The 17424-nt window shown below is 32.2% G+C and overlaps 1 protein-coding gene and 1 long non-coding RNA gene across 2 annotated transcripts in view; one reads left to right on the top strand and one right to left on the bottom strand.

Moving 5' to 3' along the window:
• The window catches only part of sh3bp5b (SH3-domain binding protein 5b (BTK-associated)), a 41279-nt gene extending 31895 nt beyond the window's left edge, over nucleotides 1-9384 (top strand). Inside the window, exons 4-9 of the mRNA XM_037785070.1 lie at nucleotides 398-562; nucleotides 830-960; nucleotides 3836-3878; nucleotides 4449-4668; nucleotides 6153-6500; nucleotides 8485-9384. Of these exons, the coding sequence (XP_037640998.1) occupies nucleotides 398-562; nucleotides 830-960; nucleotides 3836-3878; nucleotides 4449-4668; nucleotides 6153-6500; nucleotides 8485-8699 (1122 nt within the window). The 3' untranslated portion in view covers nucleotides 8700-9384. The remainder of the gene's footprint in view (nucleotides 1-397; nucleotides 563-829; nucleotides 961-3835; nucleotides 3879-4448; nucleotides 4669-6152; nucleotides 6501-8484) is intronic.
• Nucleotides 6334-11460, bottom strand: LOC119497164. Its single transcript, XR_005208879.1, has 3 exons — nucleotides 11264-11460; nucleotides 11055-11143; nucleotides 6334-6490 (listed from the first exon to the last, which is right to left on the bottom strand). It is a non-coding gene; the product is annotated as an uncharacterized LOC119497164 (long non-coding RNA).
• Nucleotides 11461-17424: the final 5964 nt, after the last annotated feature.

Below are 17424 nucleotides of genomic sequence, written 5' to 3'. Positions count from 1 at the left end.
TCCATAAATCAAGACGAAGTTAAGATAGCTACACATGAATATACCGCAATATACGATGTAAAAGAGGCCTGCAGGCATAATGGAGATGATGTGTTTTCCTCAGGCAGCAACGAGCATAAGTTTATTAATACTGCATCTAAAAAAAGGATCCATTGCATTTCCAATAAAAAAAAAAAGGTTGCTCCAGGTAACCTCACACATAAATGACCCACTATGACTTTAAAACTTTAAGTACAATACAGAGAAATCCTGCAGAGAAACGCTACAACACAGCTGGTCTGTGATGCTCTATATACTAAAGGGGTCCAGGATGATAATAATAATCCTGGAATGATTAATCACTGAATCGACTGACAACAGTTTAGATAATGGATGATCTCCCCTTCTGTGTCTTCAGGCCCAGCTGGAAGCCCAGAAGGCCACCCAGGACTTCCAGAGAGCCACTGAGGTCCTGCGAGCGGCGAAGGAGACCATCTCCCTGGCCGAGCAGAGGCTCCTGGAGGAGGACAACCGGCAGTTTGACTCCGCCTGGCAGGAGATGCTGAACCACGCCACACAGCGGGTGAGAGGGGGGGGTCTTCTTCTTCCATTTTCAGAGGTTCTGGTTGACAGTAGTAACTATGATTGGAATTATATTTAGCTGACATTGTGTGATTAACACATGCATTGTTGGGACAGCTTGTGTAACTTCATGGTCTTCCTGCTCACTTATCTACATTTTTTCACAGATTGCAATAGAAAGTTGATGGAACACTTAAAGGGCTGCGGTTGACAAAATATATTGAATCTCTCTGTGTGGCTGACGGTGAGTTCTGATCGGCTGTTACAGGTGATGGAGGCGGAACACACCAAGACGAGAAGCGAGCTGGTGCACAAGGAGACGGCGGCCAAATATACAGGAGCCATCGGCCGCATGAAGCAGCTGGAGAAAAAACTCAAACGCAACATCAACAAGTCCAAGTAAGAAGCTCAGTCTGCTGTTTTACTGCCAACAACCACATCAGGTTTCACTGCTTATTAATGAGGTGGCAGAGAGGGAAAGAAAGTGGATTAACATGCACTCTGGCAGCCATATCGGAGCTCAGCAGCTTTAAACAGCTGATTTGTACTTGTAAAACTTAGTTGTTGAGTTTTAGGGAGATTTTGAGAATGAAGTTGAAATATTTTTTTTTAAAAAGTCAAGAAATTACAACATTAACCCCCTGAGAGCTGGAGTAAAGATATCATATGAAACTGGAAGACCTAAGTAATCCATTGGTACCAATCATGTCATGCTGGTCGGCAAGGAGGCTAAACAACGCTCCAAAGTTCGGCTACATTTTAGTGAGGAAAAATGATGGCATGTGGTCACAGCGAGGTGCCGAGCCTCTAAACCAGACCGCCCGTGCACGGCTGACTGCTGCTGCGTGATGAGCCAAATTCCCATCAATCCCATGACGTCATCTACCGTAGCTCTTTAGTGTCACTTACAGACTCTTGAGGATTGTAAGACCCTGGAGATTCAGAACATCTGTCTAGAAATTAGTCTCCGTCATTCCACCAGACCGGAATGAAACACAGTCCAATGAAGTGAAACTTTTGTGTTACCAGACGGTGTGGTTTCTGGTTTCCCAAGCAGCAGATCCAGCTGTTCAACCCTGATGTGGTCTGATGACTTTTTCTTGAGTAGTTTTTTTTAAAAGCAGGTTGCTGTTCTCTATTCAGTTGAACAGTGGCTTCTCTCTGAAGCAGTGAAACCTGCTCTCAGTCAGAACCACATCCAACTTCTCGGTTTATTTTTTTACAGTCAGGTGTTAAAGGGGAAGTTTGGTTACTAATCTGATACTGTCACGAGGTGATGCCTTTCTGTTACATCACAAGATTAAGCAAATGATTTGGCTGCCGTACCAAAACCTCAGAAATAATGACGATCTGGGTGACATCTTTGAAATTAAAATATCATTAATCGAAACTTCAGGAATTTCCCTCCGCAATATATTCTGAGCTCATTTCTCACGCATTTCTAAAATTGAGAGAAGCAAAATTACCATTTATTCATAGAACACTTTTACTGTTGCCATTCACAGAGCAGCTCCACCGATTAACACTTGTTTATCACACATGTTTGAGTTCTTCACTGATTTGACACTGAAAAATACACACATTTTGTTTTAAAAAAAAAAGCTGCAGATAATTAAAAGCAATTTTCACCTGGATTTTGTGTCCATACACATCCAAATTAGTTTTGTTTTTTGCTACAGAAAAAAAACACCGATCACTACAGTTTAGAGTCAATGTAGCTCAGAAAATTATTCTGGTATTGAAAATAGAAAGATAAAATGCAAATGAGCAGCCAGATTCCCTCTAAGTAAGCTAAAATATAAGAAACGGCACATTGTTTGCACTGCAGGGTATTTATTTTAATAATTTATATATATATATATATATATATATATATATATAAACCACCAACACTATTATCTGGACACAGATGGAAGCAGTCTGAGCTCATTGTCTGTTAATGAAGGTACAGACCAGCACTGAAGATGACATCATCACATCTCCATGCATGTTTTTAGCTCTTTTTCATTAGCGCACTGTCAAGACCTTCGAAGTTCATTTCCCTGTTGAGGACGAGTGTGTTTGGAGCTCAGGGGAACTGAACTCAACCTTCAGTAAAACTTTAATTTAAATAATGAGAAGTTACATAAGACCCTCCCTCAATCCCCACGTCTATAGCTTATCGCTCAGAGCCTGTGGAAGGCCGCGGCAGCCTCCTGCTGTTACAGATGCTTTCAGGCAGAAGGGCATCTCTGGCCAACAGAGACTGTACAGATGCCTTATAGGCAGTGATACATAAAGAGTCACTAAGAAGTCTGAACAAGTATTTAAAAGTGAACTCATTCTAAGCCAACAAAAATAAAACAATTCTTAGTTTCAGGTGATTATACACAAATGAAAACAGTTATGTATATTATATTCCATTTCTACAAATAGTCCCCCCGAAATCCTACACAATGGACCTTTTAAGGACAATGTTGAGACGCTTGAGTATTTCCATTTAATGCTACTTTTTATATATTTATAATCATGCTGCTTACACATTGATTGACAATAAACTTAAACTTTATTTATTTATATAGCCCCTTTCAGGCAAAATGCAATACAAGGTGCTTATCAATATAATACAAATACAACGATACAATGAACGTAACACAGTAAAAGAGGGTAGATTAAAAAATACAAAAAAATATATATAATTAGGGATTAAGAGAATGCCAAACTAAAAATATATTATAAACCATAATAATCCAATAATCATCTATAATAATAACACTCACAGGACAAAAGTACTTTTGGCATTTTAAGTGCATTTTGCTGACATTTACATACTTCTATCTAAAAAATAGTACCTGTATTGTAGTATTTTTTTTTTTTACTTTGTGGGAAATTTAAATAAAGGATCTGAATATTTCTTCCACCAACTCCATATTTGTTATATTGCCAATTCTGTACTCAAAACAGAAGAGGTGACATATTTTTATAAAGTATAAAACATACATTTCTTACTTAACTTAACAACCAGTTAGTTCAGCATATCGTTTTTTTCTGGCTCCAGTCTCAGTGAATTATGAGCTGCTGCCTTGCTGTGTGTTGCCTCAGCAGGGTGCTAATCCGCTCTGCATCGTTCACTCATCCAACATCACAACCCCTTTATCTCCCTCTCCTCCTCCAGGTTGCCATGGTGATGATGTGGGTACTGCTCTTTTTCTGGGTTACTCTGTATTTTTCCCCTCTGATCTAATTGTCTCCTCTCTCTCCTCCTCCTCCTCCTCCTCCTCCTCTTCCTCCACAGGCCCTACTTTGAGATGAAGGCCAAGTACTATCTACAGCTGGAGGTACGTGACGGCGGCTCAGCTGTTTTACTTCCCTCTCCACCCCACTGATCACCTCTTGAAGGTCGTGAGGTTCTCGTTTGCCACCATTTATGTAGCGGTGCTAGAGCTCGATAAAGAGTTAAATATCCATACTCAAACATTCAGAATCTGTTGACTGGCCATGTCACGGCTACAGTGTAGATTTCCCTCCCCTCCCTGTGAGCTGCATGCCGTATTAAGTCTATGAGCTTCAGGCTGTGATCAGATTTGAGTTGTTTTCCTCTGACTTGAGCACAAATTGCAGCTGTTAGCGTTCAAAGAAACAAAGAGCACCATGACCGTTCACATCAGTGTGGGTGCTGTGCAACACAAAGTTTGTTATCTAATTAGCATTACCTAAGAAGTAACAGAGGCAGCATTGCTTTAGATTTTGGCTGCCTACAGGCCCGTCCTCATATCAACTTGAAGGAAAACTCTAACAAAAATCTATCTTTTGAGAAAGGTTTGTACTTGAGCATCTGTACAGTCTGGTTGCGTTGTTCTCCGACCTTCATCATCACCCTCCTCTCTCACTGATCGTCTCCCCACCAGAACCTGAAGAAGAACGTGGACGAGCGGCAGGCCAAGCTGTCTCAGGCCAAAGGCGAGTACAAGACGGCCCTCAGGAACCTGGAGATGATCTCCGACGAGATCCACGAGAGACGACGGAACTCCGCCATGGGCCCCCGGGGGCGTGGCGTGGGCGCCGAGGGGGACAGTGTTTCCGGGGACGACATCTCCAGCTTTAAGATGGAGTCAGACGGAATATCCAGTGAGTACAGAGAACTACAGTTATTCTTCCTTCTTCCACTTTAATGTATCAGTCTGAAAGGTATCATGGTACTCAGACGATTGTTCTGATGAGATAAAAGGCCAAATAGTAAATGTTAAAGCTTCCCATCTCGCTGCTCTGCTGTCGACCTTCACAGTAGCAGCTTTTCAGCAGAGGCCTGTATTACGATGCGAGTTCAACATACCCGGGGTATCTTCTCATTATCTGGTTTAACTAACCCTAACGAACGAGATCCCGCTGAGCGGTCCTACGACGGTGATTATCAACCCGGAAAATCGACCCAGGGTTTCTCACATGAAAGGGGCAGGGTTTGCAGCAAAGGGACCAATCACAGACATGGACAAGTCTACAGACTTTATTATTACATGTAAAATACATGTACAGTATACAGGTTTTAGGAGCAGAATCAGAATTATATCGGCATATCCCACATGTCTTAATCTGAAAATGCTCCATTCAGAAGGCCTAATTCGGAATATTCAAACAAAATACGCAGTTTACATTAACCCGTATCAAATTCAGAACGCTGTCATATTTGGAATATTAGTGTGCATGTGAAGGTAGTCGATGTCTCTGGAAAAAATTAATGGGACGGGATCAGTTGAAGGTCTGAACATGCAGAAAGAAAAGAAAAACAGTTGAAGGATATAAAATGTAAATGTGCTCCCTGCATCGTGTTGACTCCGGAATAGGGTGGCGTTACCATGGTAACGGCAGAGCAGTGGAGGCATCTAATCCCAAAGCAGACGCTGTGATTACAAGTTAACCTTAATGAGCTGCTGAATATAACAATAGACGCTGGATGGTGCGTTCGTGTGCTTTGATTTATGTCGGGGGAAAATGAAACGCCTCCGCTGGGAGTGATGTGACAGTTTAGTCCTCTCAGTTCTATTCATATCTCCGTTTGCAAATACTCACACCTTACTTCCCTTCTCTACATCTTTCCCTTATTTTTCTCTCTCTTTCTTCCTTCTCTCCTTGTCCATCCTCCCTCCATCTTCTTGTCCTCTATTCCCTCATCCCTTCCTCCTTTGTTCCTATCCTCCTCTGATCCATTTCCCTCCCTCTCTCTCTTTTTTCACTGTGTACTTTCCTTTAACTGTTCACCTCTTTCCCTCCATGTCTTCTTTTCTCATTTCCCCTACATCCCTTTCTACCCTCTCCCTTCATTCTTTCATCGCACCATCTTTTGTATACCTCACTATCTCTTTTTACATCCTTCTTTCCTCCCTCCCTTCTCTCCACTCTATCTCTTCCTTCCCTTTTCCTTTCTCCCTCCTTTCTTTCTTTTCTCATTACTCTTTGGCACTTCTTGCTCTTTGTCTCCCCTCATTTCCCCCTTTTACATTTTGCCCTCTCGCTCTACACCCTTACCCTTTTCTCATTTTCTCCCTTCCCCCTTTCTCTCATCACAAATTATCTCAATCAACAATTTTTCTCCTCCTCCCTCCCTCTTCCTTCAGTGGCGTCTGTGTGTTTCGACGACGAGGCTTGTGGCGGCAGCAGCATCATGTCGGAGGAAGACTCTGAGACTCACTCCACCTGCAGCCTGGGTTCGTCTCCCTGCAGCCCTCAGGAGCTCCTGTCGCCCTGCCCCTTCGCCAGCTCCTCCTCCTCGTGCACGTCCTCCTCCGCCTCTCCATCGCCCACTCCCTCCTCGTCCTCGTCCTCCCCGTCTCCTCTGTCCAGGCCCTGCAGTCTGGACCTTCCCAGCACCGTGTCGCTGTCCGACTTCGGCCTCATCTCGCCGGTGCTCGGGCCTCGCAGCGAGTGCAGCGGAGCGTCGTCACCAGAATGTGACCTGGAGAGAGGTGAGAGATGGGAAAATGGCTGTTGAATTGTGCGAGTGTGTGTTTCAGCATAATAAATGTAACATTTAGGAAATAAGTTAAAATTCAGCAGGACTTATAGTAACTTTCCCCCCCTTCGAAAAAGTTTCAAATATCTTTTGCAGTGTTGCAGATATTTTAGATGAAAACAAAACAGCCTTTTCTCATGTTTAAATAAGTATAAATAAGCACATAAATGCAAAGCTGTTTTCTCAGAAGTATTTTCTTTAAGCACAACATAAAATTGTCCAGTCCGTTCTAAAAGTGTTGGTGTTTGAGAACAGTAAACTTAATATTATATATTACTATATAAATATTTAACACAATAAATCATATGGAAATTACACTGAAGGTAAAATATCCCAAACTATTTCTGGAACAAAATAAAAAAGATAATTAGATGGTTAGATAATACGATGTGTTCATGGAGAAACTGGTGTGTTTTGTGTAGTATATTAAAATGGGCTGTATATTATAGAGCTGGAACTATTAGTTCATTAATCTTTCAACAGAAAAATAATCTGCAACTATTTTGATAATCAATAATTATATATTATAATTATTATATAATTTGCAGATTAATCAATAATGAAAATAATCTTAAATTGCTTCCCTACTATAATTTAAATATAAAAACAACACAAATTTACAAGAAAAAAGAGAGATAGATGTTAATCTAAATTAAGCTGCTTGTATGAAACTGAGAGCCAACACGTGCTGTTACACAAGAGAAAAAGGCAAACATAAAAAAAAAATGGGCAAGTGAGATGGATGATGTTTTGAGAATCTATTTTGGGTAAGACATACGATCTCCTGCTACCTGCTCGAATCCCACCTGCTCCACCAGAAAAGCCTATTAGTCAAAGTGACAGGGAGACAAAACACGTGCAAATCCTCCAGGTGAGGAAGTAGTTCACCACACTTAACGAATAACAGAGCTGTGTGTGTGTGTGTGTGTGTCCACCTGTTAATTCACATGAATAAGATTTCTTAGTAGCTTATTGTTTGTGTATTGTTGGAATGATGTATTTCCCTTGCCAATGTGGTTTCAATATAATATGAATTATAAACTTATTATTACTTTTTTTCGACAGTGTTTAGTTTTTTCAACTTATTATACTATGACTTTTGAAAAATAAATTCAACATACTATACTATGACTTTAAAAAATGTTTTGACATACTAAACTATGATTTTTCTTTTAAAAAATTTGACATACTTTACTATGACTTTTTTTTACATACTATACAATGACTCTTTTATTCTTTTTTTCAACATACTACATTATGATTTTTTTTCTACATACTATACTATTTAATTTTTTCAACAAACTACACTGACTTTTTTTTTCGACATGCTATACTATGACTTTTTGTATTTTTTTTTTTTTACATACTCTAATGACTTTTCTCCATATATTATACCATGACTTTTTTTTTTTTCAACATACTATGATAAGATATTTTAAGAAAAAATGATGACATACTGTACTATTACTTTTCATTTTTTTCGACATATTAACCTGACATTTTTTTGATATGCTATACTATGACTTTATTTTTTCTACATACTAAACTATGACTTTTATTCAACATACTACACTGAATTTTTTTTCTACATACCAAACTATGACTTTTTTTTCGACATACTGTGCTATGACTTTTTAAATTTTTTTGACATACTATACTATGATTTTAAAAAAAAAAAAAAAAAAAAAAAATTCGACATACTTTACTATGACTTTTTTTTGACATAATACATGAATACTTTGACTTTTTTATTATTTTTTTCAACATAATACATTATTTTTTTTTTTCTACATACTATACTATGACATTTTTCGACATACTACACTATGACTTTTTTAAAATAAATTCCGCCATACTATACTATGACTTTTTAATTTTTTTTGGCATACTTTACTTAAAAAAAAAAGTTAACCATTCACTGACCTCCTGTGCTGCAGGTGACCGGGCAGAAGGTGCAGAGGGGGATCTGGACAACGCTCCGGCTTCCAACAACAACAACAACAGCTCGAATTCCAGCACCAAGAAGAGCTTCAGCCTGGAAGCACGCTTCAGCTTTCTTAACCTACGTCGCCCCCGCACTGACAACGCCAAAAACACGGACAACTGTTCCCAGAAGTCCGTGCAAACTGTGGTATTGGTCAAAGGAGTCTGAAGAACAAAAAAGAGAATTTGTTGGATGGATTTTGGCTCATTCTGACCCAAACTCTCTGATAAACTGAGCTATTTCTAAGCTACCAGCCACAACTGCACTTCATTTAGAAAATCCACATTCAAAGAGAGACGTTGAATGTCATAGTTGGTGTGTATAAAGTTTCCTGTAGTGTACATCATGGCAGCATTGTTACTCCTTTTTTCCTTTATGAAGGACATTGCACATTTGGACTCTCATGCCTGATAAAGAGCACTGTTGTGTTGAAAATGTGTTGGTTAAGGGAGATGAAAGAAAAAGATTCTACGAATTATTCACTTTATTTTTTGTTATGTTTCCACTAAAAGCTGAAAAAGCTTCTGTCGCAAAAGCAAAAGTACATTAGCTGCCTGAGTACAACCACTGACTTGGGGATCATTTTGAAAGTGCTTCATCCATTAAATAATTGGCACAACTGTGTATCGAAATTGAGAATTTATTACTGTTAAATGGCACACTGTAAATCATCCAGAGCCGAGGTGAATTGAAGTCATGTGGATGTTCAATAAATAACTGGTGTCTTAACCTACGCTCCTGTACTTGATATATGACTATGATGTATTTTCTGATGTTATGTATGTATGTTATTTATGTATGTAAATGTCTTACAATTGTATTTGTAGGTAATAGAATAAAATGACAAACAATTCATAGTGTAGTATGTCATAAAAACAGTTTAGAATTCAACATACTATACTGACAATTTTTGACAAGCTATGACTTATTTTTTCGACATACTCCATGACTTTTTTCCAAATACTTTACCATGAATTCGTTAAAAAAATGTCGACATATAAACCATGACTTTTTTTTTTACATACTATACTTAGACTTAAAAAAAAAAAAAATTGACATACAATGACTTTTTTATTTTTTCAACATTCTAGAGTATAACTTTTTAATTTCTTCAACATATTACACTATGATTTTTTTTCAACAAGCTATACTTTGACTTTTTTTTTTTCGACATACTGGAGTATCACATTTTTTTATTTTTTCGACATACCATACTATGACTCTTTTATTCTTTTTTTAGACATACTACACTATGAATTTGTTTCAACATAATATATTACTTTTTTTAATTTTGTTGACATACTCTAGGACTTTTATTTGACGTACTATACTATGACTTTTTTTTTTTTACATACTATGACTTTTTTTTTTCGACATACTATACTATGAATTCTTAAAAAAAATATACCAATACTATACCATGACTTTATTTTATTGTCTGACTTACTATACTTTGAGTTTTTATTTTTATGACTTTTTTTCGGCATACTATGATTTTTTTTCAACATACTATACTATGACTTTTTTATTTTTTCAAAATACTATACTATGGCCTTTATTGTTTTTTCGACATACTACATTATGACTTTTTTTTCCGACTTATTATACTATGACTTTTTTTTTTTTTTTACATACTATACTATGACTTTTTTTTTTTCGACATACTATATCAATACTTTTTTTATTGTTTAACATACTATACTATGACTTTTTTTTCGACATACTAGAGTATGACATTTTTTTATTTTTCCGACATACTATATGACTTTTTTTCGGCATACTATGATTTTTTTCAACATACTATATTATGACTTGTTTTCGTTATACTAGAATATGACTTTTTTATTTTTTCGACATACTATACTATAGCTTTTTTTTTTTTATTTCGACATAATATACTGTGACTTTTTTCTATTTTTCCGACATTCATCTATTTTTTAAGCATAGTATATTATGACTTTTTAATTTTTTTTCGACGTGCAATACTATGACTTTTATTGCGTTTTTTTTTTTTCTTAGTAACTTAACTTTGGCGACCCATCACTATCAGAATAGATTTGAATGAAGACTTTTGTATTTTAAAAAGGCGTTCATTTCGAAACTCAGAGCATTAATATAACAGCAAACAACTATTTACTATAAAGATATGGAGGAGTAATGTCTACTACTCAGACTGTGTGCCAAGTCCTAGTCTTAAATCACAAGTAAAAATTAATTAATAAATGTATTAATTAATTTGGCACCAAACCACAGGTTTTGTAGGGGGTTTTTTTACCACTTGAGAATTGAGGAAACTTATCAAACTCCACAGAACCCATTTTCATTCACATATATATTGAGATGATAGGGCACAATGGTTTATTTACTTTTTGCTTCTAGCATCATTGTGAGGTATTTTAATCACCTTTCCTTTCTTTTTTTCTAGCACAGCGGTCGACGTCAGTCACCATGTTGTAAGATGAAGATGAATGACATCTAAAAATGGTAGTAAAGTAAGTAAAAAATCAAGAAAGATCGACTTACCACGCTGAGTTTTCATGGCTGCAAGTTCCCTGGACAAGCTGAAGAAACCACGCTGCCTTTGCGCCATCAGATTGTACTCTCCACACCAGCTGCTCACACAAACAGACGGTTTAGTGCATTTAATTAAAACATATTGTAGATTCATTTTAGACTCAGAATGAACCATCATCAATCGATGTTGATCAATGGATTGTTGTGGTTGTTTTTACCTCCGCATTTTACATTTCTTAAGTGATAAACTTTATGCAGGTTGTACAATGAACTTGCACGCACTTGGTGGCTAGAAGGGAAATCACATACTGGGGAAACTCTCGCGAGATTGTAAAGGCTAGGCAGTTGATCTCGATAAAAGCCATAGTATAGTTTTTCGGAAAAAAAATCAAAGTATGCTGAAAAAAATTAACAGTCATAGTATAGTAAGTGGAAAAAAGTCATAGTATCGTAGGCTATGTCGGAAAAAAAAAAAGTCATAGTATAGCATGTTGAAAAAAAAAAAAAGTCATGTATAGTATGTTGAAAAAAAAAGAAGTCATGTATAGTATGTTGAAAAAAAAAAAAGTCATAGTATAGTATGTTGAAAAAAAAAAAAGTCATGTATAGTATGTTGAAAAAAAAAAAAGTCATGTATAGTATGTCGAAAAAAAGGTCATAGTATCGTATGTGGAAAAAAAAGAAGTCATAGTTTAGTGTGTCAAAAAAAAAAGTCATAGTATAGTATGTCGAAAAAAAGGCCTTTGTAGGGTATGTCGAAAAAAAAAAGTCATAGTTTAGTGTGTCAAAAAAAAAAAAAGTCATAGTATAGTATGTCGAAAAAAAAGTCATAGTAGGGTATGTCCAAAAAAAAAAAAGTCAGTTAAGTGTGTCAAAAAAAAAAAAAGTCATAGTAGGATATGTAAAAAAAAAAAAGTAATAGTTTAGTGTGTTGAAAAAAAAAGTCATAGTATAGTATGTCGAAAAAAAAAAAAAGTCATAGTATAGTATGTCAAAAAAAAAAAAAGTCATAGTTTAGTGTGTAAACAATGTCTGAAAAAGGTAAAAAAAAAAAAGACTGGAAAAAAATGTCTCAAAAAAAAGTTTGACAAATGTTCGAAAACAAGTCTAAACAATGTCTGAAAAAGGTAAAAAAAAAAAAAAAGAAAAAAGACTGGACAAAAATTTCTCAAAAAAAAGTTTGACAAATGTTGGAAAAGAAGTCTAAAAAATGTCTGAAAAAAGTCTGAAAAATCTCTGAAAAAAAAGTCCGGAAATATTTTGGGGTAAAATGTTGGAAAACAAAAGTCTAACAATGTCTGAAAAAGGTAAAAAAAAAAAAAAAAGTCTAAAAAATGTCTGAAAAAAAGTTCGTTAAATGTCTGAAAAAAATTTTTTAAAAAAAAGTTTGACAAATGTTGGAAAACAATGTCTGAAAAAGGTAAAAAAAAAAAAAAAAAAGAAAAAGTCTGAGAAATGGCTGAAAAAAAGTCTGAAAAATATCTGAAAAAAAAAGCTGGAAAAAAAAGTCCGAAAGATGTTTGAAAAATGTCTGAAAAAAAAAGTTTGAAAAATGTTAGAAAACAAAAGTCTAAACAATGTCTGAAAAAGGTAAAAAAAAAAAAAAAAAAGTCCGAAAAATGTTTGAAAAATGTCTGAAAAAAAGTCTGTTAAATGTCTGAAAAAAAATTTTGAAAAAAAAGTTTGACAAATGTTGTAAAACAAGTCTTAACAATGTCTGAAAAAGGTTAAAAAAAAAAAAAAAAAAAGTCTAAAAAATGTCTGAAAAAAAGTCCGTTAAATGTCTGAAAAAAAGTTTGAAAAAAAAAGTTTGAAAAATGTTAGAAAACAAAAGTCTAAGCAATGTCTGAAAAAGGTAAAAAAAAAAAAAAAAAAAGGTCTGAAAATGTTTTGGGGAAAAATGTTGGAAAACAAAAGTCTAAAAAAATCTGAAAAATGTCTAAAAAAAAAGTCTGAAAAAAAAGTCTGAAAAAAATGTTTAAAAAATGTTGGAAAACAAAAGTCTAAACAATGTCTGAAAAAGGTAAAAAAAAAAAAAAAAAGAAAATCTGAAAAATGTCTGAAAATAAAGTTTGAAAAAAATAGTCCGAAAAAAGTCTGAAAAATGTCTGAAAATAAAGTTTGAAAAAAATAGTCCGAAAAAAGTCTGAAAAATGTCTAAAAAACAAGTCTAAAAAAAATAGTCTGAAAAATATCTGAAAAAAAAGTTTGAAAAAAAAGTTTGAAAAATGTTGGAAAACAAAAGTCTAAACAATGTCTTAAAAAGGTAAAAAAAAAAAAAAGAAAATCTGAAAAATGTCTGAAAATAAAGTTTGAAAAAAATAGTCCGAAAAAAGTCTGAAAAATGTCTGAAAATAAAGTTTGAAAAAAATAGTCCGAAAAAAGTCTGAAAAATGTCTAAAAAACAAGTCTAAAAAAAATAGTCTGAAAAATATCTGAAAAAAAAGTTTGAAAAAAAAAGTTTGAAAAATGTTGGAAAACAAAAGTCTAAACAATGTCTTAAAAAGGTAAAAAAAAAAAAAAGAAAATCTGAAAAATGTCTGAAAATAAAGTTTGAAAAAAATAGTCCGAAAAAAGTCTGAAAAATGTCTGAAAATAAAGTTTGAAAAAAATAGTCCGAAAAAAGTCTGAAAAATGTCTAAAAAACAAGTCTAAAAAAAATAGTCTGAAAAATATCTGAAAAAAAAGTTTGAAAAAAAAAGTTTGAAAAATGTTGGAAAACAAAAGTCTAAACAATGTCTTAAAAAGGTAAAAAAAAAAAAAAAGAAAATCTGAAAAATGTCTGAAAATAAAGTTTGAAAAAAATAGTCCGAAAAAAGTCTTAAAAATGTCTAAAAAAAAAAGTCTGAAAAATATAGTCTGAAAAATATCTGAAAAAATAGTCTGAAAAATATCTGAAAAAAAAGTTTGAAAAAAAAAGTTTGAAAAATGTTAGAAAACAAAAGTCTAAGCAATGTCTGAAAAAGGTAAAAAAAAAAAAAAAAAAAGTCTGAAAAATGTCTGACAAAAAAGATTGAAAAAAAAATCTGAAAAATGTCTAAAAAAAATGTCTGGAAAAAATGTCTGAAAAAAAAGTTTTAAAAAAAAGTTTGACAAATGTTGGAAAACAAAAGTCTAAACAATGTCTGAAAAAGGTTAAAAAAAAAAAAAAAAAAAGACTGGAAAAAATGTCTGAAAAAAAAAGGTCTGAAAAATGTCTGACAAAAAAGATTGAAAAAAAAGTCAGAAAAATGTTTGAAAAAAATAGTCCAGAAAATGTCTGAAAAAAAAGTCAGAAAATGTCTGAAAAAAAAGTTTGAAAAATGTTAGAAAAAAAAAGTCTAAACAATGTCTGAAAAAGGTAAAAAAAAAAAAAAGAAAATCTGAAAAATGTCTGAAAATAAAGTTTGAAAAAAATAGTCCGAAAAAAGTCTGAAAAATGTCTAAAAAAAAAGTCTGAAAAAAATAGTCTGAAAAATATCTGAAAAAAAAGTTTGAAAAATGTTGGAAAACAAAAGTCTAAACAATGTCTGAAAAAGGTAAAAAAAAAAAAAAAAGAAAATCTGAAAAATGTCTGAAAATAAAGTTTGAAAAAAATAGTCCGAAAAAAGTCTGAAAAATGTCTAAAAAAAAAAGTCTGAAAAAAATAGTTTGAAAAATATCTGAAAAAAAAGTTTGAAAAAAAAAAAGTTTGAAAAATGTTAGAAAACAAAAGTCTAAGCAATGTCTGAAAAAGGTAAAAAAAAAAAAAAAAAAAGTCTGAAAAATGTCTGACAAAAAAGATTGAAAAAAAAATCTGAAAAATATCTAAAAAAAATGTCTGGAAAAAATGTCTGAAAAAAAAGTTTGAAAAAAAAGTTTGACAAATGTTGGAAAACAAAAGTCTAAACAATGTTTCAAAAATTTTAAAAAAAAAAAAAAAAAAAAAAAAAAAAGACTGGAAAAAATGTCTGAAAAAAAAAGGTCTGAAAAATGTCTGACAAAAAAGATTGAAAAAAAAGTCAGAAAAATGTTTGAAAAAAATAGTCCAGAAAATGTCTGAAAAAAAAGTCATAAAATGTCTGAAAAAAAAGTTTGAAAAATGTTAGAAAACAAAAGTCTAAACAATGTCTGAAAAAGGTAAAAAAAAAAAAAAAAAGAAAATCTGAAAAATGTCTGAAAATAAAGTTTGAAGTAAAAATAGTCCGAAAAAAGTCTGAAAAATGTCTAAAAAAAAAGTCTGAAAAAAATAGTCTGAAAAATATCTGAAAAAAAAGTTTGAAAAAAAAAGTTTGAAAAATGTTGGAAAACAAAAGTCTAAACAATGTCTGAAAAAGGTAAAAAAAAAAAAAAAGAAAATCTGAAAAATGTCTGAAAATAAAGTTTGAAAAAAATAGTCCGAAAAAAGTCTGAAAAATGTCTAAAAAAAAAGTCTGAAAAAAATAGTCTGAAAAATATCTTAAAAAAAAGTTTGAAAAATGTTGGAAAACAAAAGTCTAAACAATGTCTGAAAAAGGTAAAAAAAAAAAAAAAAGAAAATCTGAAAAATGTCTGAAAATAAAGTTTGAAAAAAATAGTCCGAAAAAAGTCTGAAAAATGTCTAAAAAAAAAAGTCTGAAAAAAATAGTTTGAAAAATATCTGAAAAAAAAGTTTGAAAAAAAAAAAGTTTGAAAAATGTTAGAAAACAAAAGTCTAAGCAATGTCTGAAAAAGGTAAAAAAAAAAAAAAAAAAGTCTGAAAAATGTCTGACAAAAAAGATTGAAAAAAAAATCTGAAAAATATCTAAAAAAAATGTCTGGAAAAAATGTCTGAAAAAAAAGTTTGAAAAAAAAGTTTGACAAATGTTGGAAAACAAAAGTCTAAACAATGTCTGAAAAAGGTTAAAAAAAAAAAAAAAAAAAAAAAAAAAGACTGGAAAAAATGTCTGAAAAAAAAAGGTCTGAAAAATGTCTGACAAAAAAGATTGAAAAAAAAGTCAGAAAAATGTTTGAAAAAAATAGTCCAGAAAATGTCTGAAAAAAAAGTCAGAAAATGTCTGAAAAAAAAGTTTGAAAAATGTTAGAAAACAAAAGTCTAAACAATGTCTGAAAAAGGTAAAAAAAAAAAAAAAAAGAAAATCTGAAAAATGTCTGAAAATAAAGTTTGAAGTAAAAATAGTCCGAAAAAAGTCTGAAAAATGTCTAAAAAAAAAGTCTGAAAAAAATAGTCTGAAAAATATCTGAAAAAAAAGTTTGAAAAAAAAAGTTTGAAAAATGTTGGAAAACAAAAGTCTAAACAATGTCTGAAAAAGGTAAAAAAAAAAAAAAAGAAAATCTGAAAAATGTCTGAAAATAAAGTTTGAAAAAAATAGTCCGAAAAAAGTCTGAAAAATGTCTAAAAAAAAAAGTCTGAAAAAAATAGTCTGAAAAATATCTGAAAAAAAAGTTTGAAAAAAAAAAAGTTTGAAAAATGTTAGAAAACAAAAGTCTAAGCAATGTCTGAAAAAGGTAAAAAAAAAAAAAAAAAGTCTGAAAAATGTCTGACAAAAAAGATTGAAAAAAAAATCTGAAAAATATCTAAAAAAAATGTCTGGAAAAAATGTCTGAAAAAAAAGTTTGAAAAAAAAGTTTGACAAATGTTGGAAAACAAAAGTCTAAACAATGTCTGAAAAAGGTTAAAAAAAAAAAAAAAAAAGACTGGAAAAAATGTCTGAAATAAAAGTCTGAAAAATGTCTGAAAAAAAAGTTTGAAATTTTGTTTTGACAAATGTTGAAAAACAAAAGTCTAAACAATGTCTGAAAAAAGTAAAAAAAAAAAGGTAAAAAAAAAAGACTGGAAAAAATATCTCAAAAAAGAATCTGAAAAATGTCTGAAAAAAAAGTTTGACAAATGTTGGAAAACAAAAGTCTAAACAATGTCTGAAAAAGGTGAAAAAAAAAAAAGACTGGAAAAAATGTCTGAAATAAAAGTCTGATAAATGTCTGAAAAAAAAGTCAGAAAAATGTTTGAAAAAAATAGTCCAGAAAATGTCTGAAAAAAAAGTCAGAAAATGTCTGAAAAAAAAGTTTGAAAAATGTTAGAAAACAAAAGTCTAAACAATGTCTGAAAAAGGTAAAAAAAAAAAAAAGAAAATCTGAAAAATGTCTGAAAATAAAGTTTGAAAAAAATAGTCCGAAAAAAGTCTGAAAAATGTCTAAAAAAAAAGTCTGAAAAAAATAGTCTGAAAAATATCTGAAAAAAAAGTTTGAAAAAAAAAGTTTGAAAAATGTTGGAAAACAAAAGTCTAAACAATGTCTGAAAAAGGTAAAAAAAAAAAAAAAAAGAAAATCTGAAAAATGTCTGAAAATAAAGTTTGAAAAAAATAGTCCGAAAAAAGTCTGAAAAATGTCTAAAAAAAAAAGTCTGAAAAAAATGTCTGAAAAAAAAGTTTGAAAAAAAAGT

This window comes from Sebastes umbrosus, chromosome 11 (assembly GCF_015220745.1).
Source record: "Sebastes umbrosus isolate fSebUmb1 chromosome 11, fSebUmb1.pri, whole genome shotgun sequence".
Lineage (NCBI taxonomy): Eukaryota > Metazoa > Chordata > Actinopteri > Perciformes > Sebastidae > Sebastes > Sebastes umbrosus.
The sequence above is the reverse complement of the archived record's forward strand: the minus strand, read 5'-3'. Positions and strand labels throughout refer to the sequence as shown.